Source organism: Buceros rhinoceros, unplaced genomic scaffold (assembly GCF_000710305.1).
Source record: "Buceros rhinoceros silvestris isolate BGI_N320 unplaced genomic scaffold, ASM71030v1 scaffold31335, whole genome shotgun sequence".
NCBI lineage: Eukaryota > Metazoa > Chordata > Aves > Bucerotiformes > Bucerotidae > Buceros > Buceros rhinoceros.
This window is the reverse complement of record NW_010415555.1, coordinates 40063-43236: the sequence shown is the minus strand read 5'-3', so window position 1 is coordinate 43236 and position 3174 is coordinate 40063. Positions and strand designations below refer to the sequence as shown.

The 3174-nt window shown below is 58.7% G+C and overlaps 1 protein-coding gene across 1 annotated transcript in view; it reads right to left on the bottom strand.

The window, feature by feature from the left end:
* Window positions 1-2220: 2220 nt before the first annotated feature.
* LRRC56 (leucine rich repeat containing 56) overlaps window positions 2221-3174 on the bottom strand; it is a gene marked incomplete at both ends in the record, with an annotated part of 34527 nt that continues 33573 nt past the window's right edge. The window contains one exon of the mRNA XM_010137433.1: window positions 2221-2364. Coding sequence (XP_010135735.1) covers window positions 2221-2364 — 144 coding nt within the window. The remainder of the gene's footprint in view (window positions 2365-3174) is intronic.

Sequence of the window (3174 nt, the reverse complement as noted above, 5' to 3'; positions counted from 1 at the left end):
CGCTTCGGCAGTGTTGTCTTTCTTCTCGTGACAGCAAGAGACCCCGTGGGCAGGATCTCCACTACCCAGGTCACTCCCAGCTAGCTGAACTGGTTTCTAAGAGGCCAGCCAGCATCTCCCTCTCTGGGGACAGAGATGAAGGACTTCCCCCTCCTTTGGGGACCAGGCAGCAGGCCAGCTCTCCACCTGGCAGCACCAGCTCACAGTTGGTGGGGGCACCTTGAATTCAGTCCAGGACAAGCCCTCCTTGCTGTCCCGCAGCCGCCCTGGCAGGTCCCAAAGCCTCACAGGCCTGCTCAAGGAGCCACGTATGCTGACACGAGGAGCGTCACCCCAGCATTCACAGGCTCCCGAGGCGTCTCCACTCCCCAAGGCTGGCCCTTTGTCTCAGCCAGGACATTTTCAGTATCCCCCAGGAGAACTTCAGAGGAGCAAGATGCTGCCAACAATAAAAACCTGGCCAGGACACTCAGGCACACCAAGAAAGCTGTCGCAGGGCAGGACTCACAGAATCTCCAAAGCCTTTGGGTTGGAAGAGACCTTCAAGATCATCGAGTTCCCCCAGCACTGCCAGGTCCCCACTGACCCCTGTCCCTCAGCAGCACCTCCACACGGCTGGGAAACCCCCCCAGGGATGGGGACTCCACCACTGCCCTGGGCAGCCGGGGACACGCCTGCACAACCCTAACGGGACAGAAATGGCTCCTCAGGTCCAGCCTAAACCTCCCCTGCAACAACTTTAGGCTGGTTCCCCTCGTCCTGTCAATTGATCCTGGGGAGCAGAGACCGACCTTCGCCTCTTTCCACCCTCCTGTCAGGGAGGTGTCAGAGCCAGAAGGTCTCCCCGGAGCCTCCTTTGCTCCAGGTTCAACCCCCCCAGGTCCCTCAGCCGCTCCTCAGCACATTGTGCTCCAGACCCTGCACCAGCTTCATCGCCCTTTTCTGGACACGCTGCAGCCCCTCAGTGTCCTTCCTGGAGAGAGGGGACAAACTGAACCCAGGATTCGAGGTGTGGCCTCCCCAGTGCCCCCAGTTCCGGGGGATGTTCCTTACCCTGTTCCTGCGGCCACAGCAGTGCTGGTACAAGCCAGAAAGAAACCAGGAGAGTGGCATCAGGACGCTGCCCTGCAAGTGCCCCAGGGCCCGCAGCTCCCAGCATCGCCACTTTCTGCCACTGAAGCCACAGTGCTCATGCCAACAGCTTCGCTTCTCAGGCCTTCAAGTCAGCTCTGGACACTAAATCCCCGCAGTGGCACTGCCAGGACACAACAGCACATGGCTTCGAGCCTGGCTTCTGTACCCATCCCTACCGACACGCACCTCAGAAGGTGCTGGTTCACCAGGCGATGCAGTGACCAAGGGGCGGGCAGCTTCTCCTGTCTCTGTGCCCACGTGCCACACCTCCACCCGGCGTGTGACAGCCTTGGTTAGGCCATCGGCGGGGCAGAGGTGGTTAGTGAGGGGTGGGGTGGCTGCTGTGAAGGTCGCGCACTGCCTGCACCCCGGAGAGCGGTCCCTGGGGTGCCTGAAGGGAGGTTCAGACGCGTCTGGCTGCCCCAGCCTCCACGCACAAAGACTCACGTCTGCTTTTTCCCTTCAGGCAGGCGGGGGGTCTGCCGAGCACTTCCCAACACAGCGCTGCCACTTTCTCCTCTCTTTCACAAGGTCAGATTTTTTTTTGGTGATGGTCGTGGTCAGCAACACTGGCAGACCGTCAATTAGAGGAGCCCGTTTAGGGACACAGGCACTGCTGCTGGGTGACGTCTGACGGGAAATGCTGCCTGCACCCCTTGCACTGAACACAACCACCAGCTACAGGGTTCCGAGTGATCTGCGGTGGGTGATTTCCTCTAGGACTCACCAAAACTGGGCAAACTAGCGTCACGCGCCCAACGGTTTTGTAGGAGAAAGTGGTGCAAGTATCGCCACGACGAGATGAAGCTTTGGGCCAGTCAAAGGAAGACATAAACCAACTCTTTAAGGCATCAAGTAATTTCTGTTTTATCAACTGATTTAAACACACCCAACACAGTAACTGAAACCGGGAAAAAACAACGGGATGACGCTGGTTTCAGACTGCGACATGAATGAAGGTGTAAGGCGGAGGCATTTGGATCAGCATCTGTCTGCAGGCACTAAAGCAGATGTTTGGGATCTCACCCGAATATAAACCAAATGCCCTGTTGGAAAAGCTGGGGATTGTTCCTTTACTCCCCCCACCTTGTCTTTGCTGCAGCATTAATGAAAATTATCCAGTCACGTGAAATCGGAAAGTCTATTTGACGGAAGAAGACTCGAGGTGGGACGTTGGACTGTGAAGGCACCCGCAGGGGACACTCTGAGAGCCGCATACGGAGGCCGACTCTGCGGAAGAAGCTCCGGAATGTGCCGTCAATCCACGGGAAGCGGCAGAAACCCTGCTGGGCAGCGACGGAGCGAACCCACAGGTTCACACTGGGCTGAGCCGCTTGGTCACACTGGTTCCCGCAGCGATGCGGGCAGCGAGGGTGTGGGCAAGGGGCTGAGCTCCCATGGGGGCTGAAGCTCTGACACCACCCGACCTTCCTCGGGCTGCGCAGCCCGTTCTGGTCCACGCTGCCTCCGAAGCCCTTGGTGCTGTCCCATGCACGTTCAACATTCAGGGCTGAGAAAGAGCCGTGGCGGGGCTGCTGCGAGGGCCGGCGGCAGCGCGTGCCCCGCGCCCCTCACCTCCTCCAGGCCAGGGCTGGGCTCGGTGTCCTGCCTGACTCACAGCGCAGGGCGTGGGGTGCATGAGAGGAAATACGCTGGGGCTTGTTCTGGTTTAGTGCACGAAGACTGCAAAACCAGCCACGTTTTCCTGTAATAAGAGCGTGATGAGCTCTTCTGTGCATCAGCAGGTGCTCTTTAAAGAAACCATTTCTGGACCAGCTGGAGCCTTAATTGAGGCAAATCACATCATTTATTTGAACTGATCTACCAGCACAGCTCTGCGTTTCGCTCGCAGAAGCGTACACGGCTCCAACGTCCACTGCCACCTGCGTATCTTCTAGGTCCGGTAACTCTTCTTCTGAGGCGCAGTGGAGATGGTGGGTCTGTCTGGCAGCAACTGCAGCGTGGCCCTGGCAGTGCGGAGCCAGGCGGGGTTCGTCAGCCCAGACCTCCCCGAGCCCCCAGTGGCTGAGCGGGCAGGTG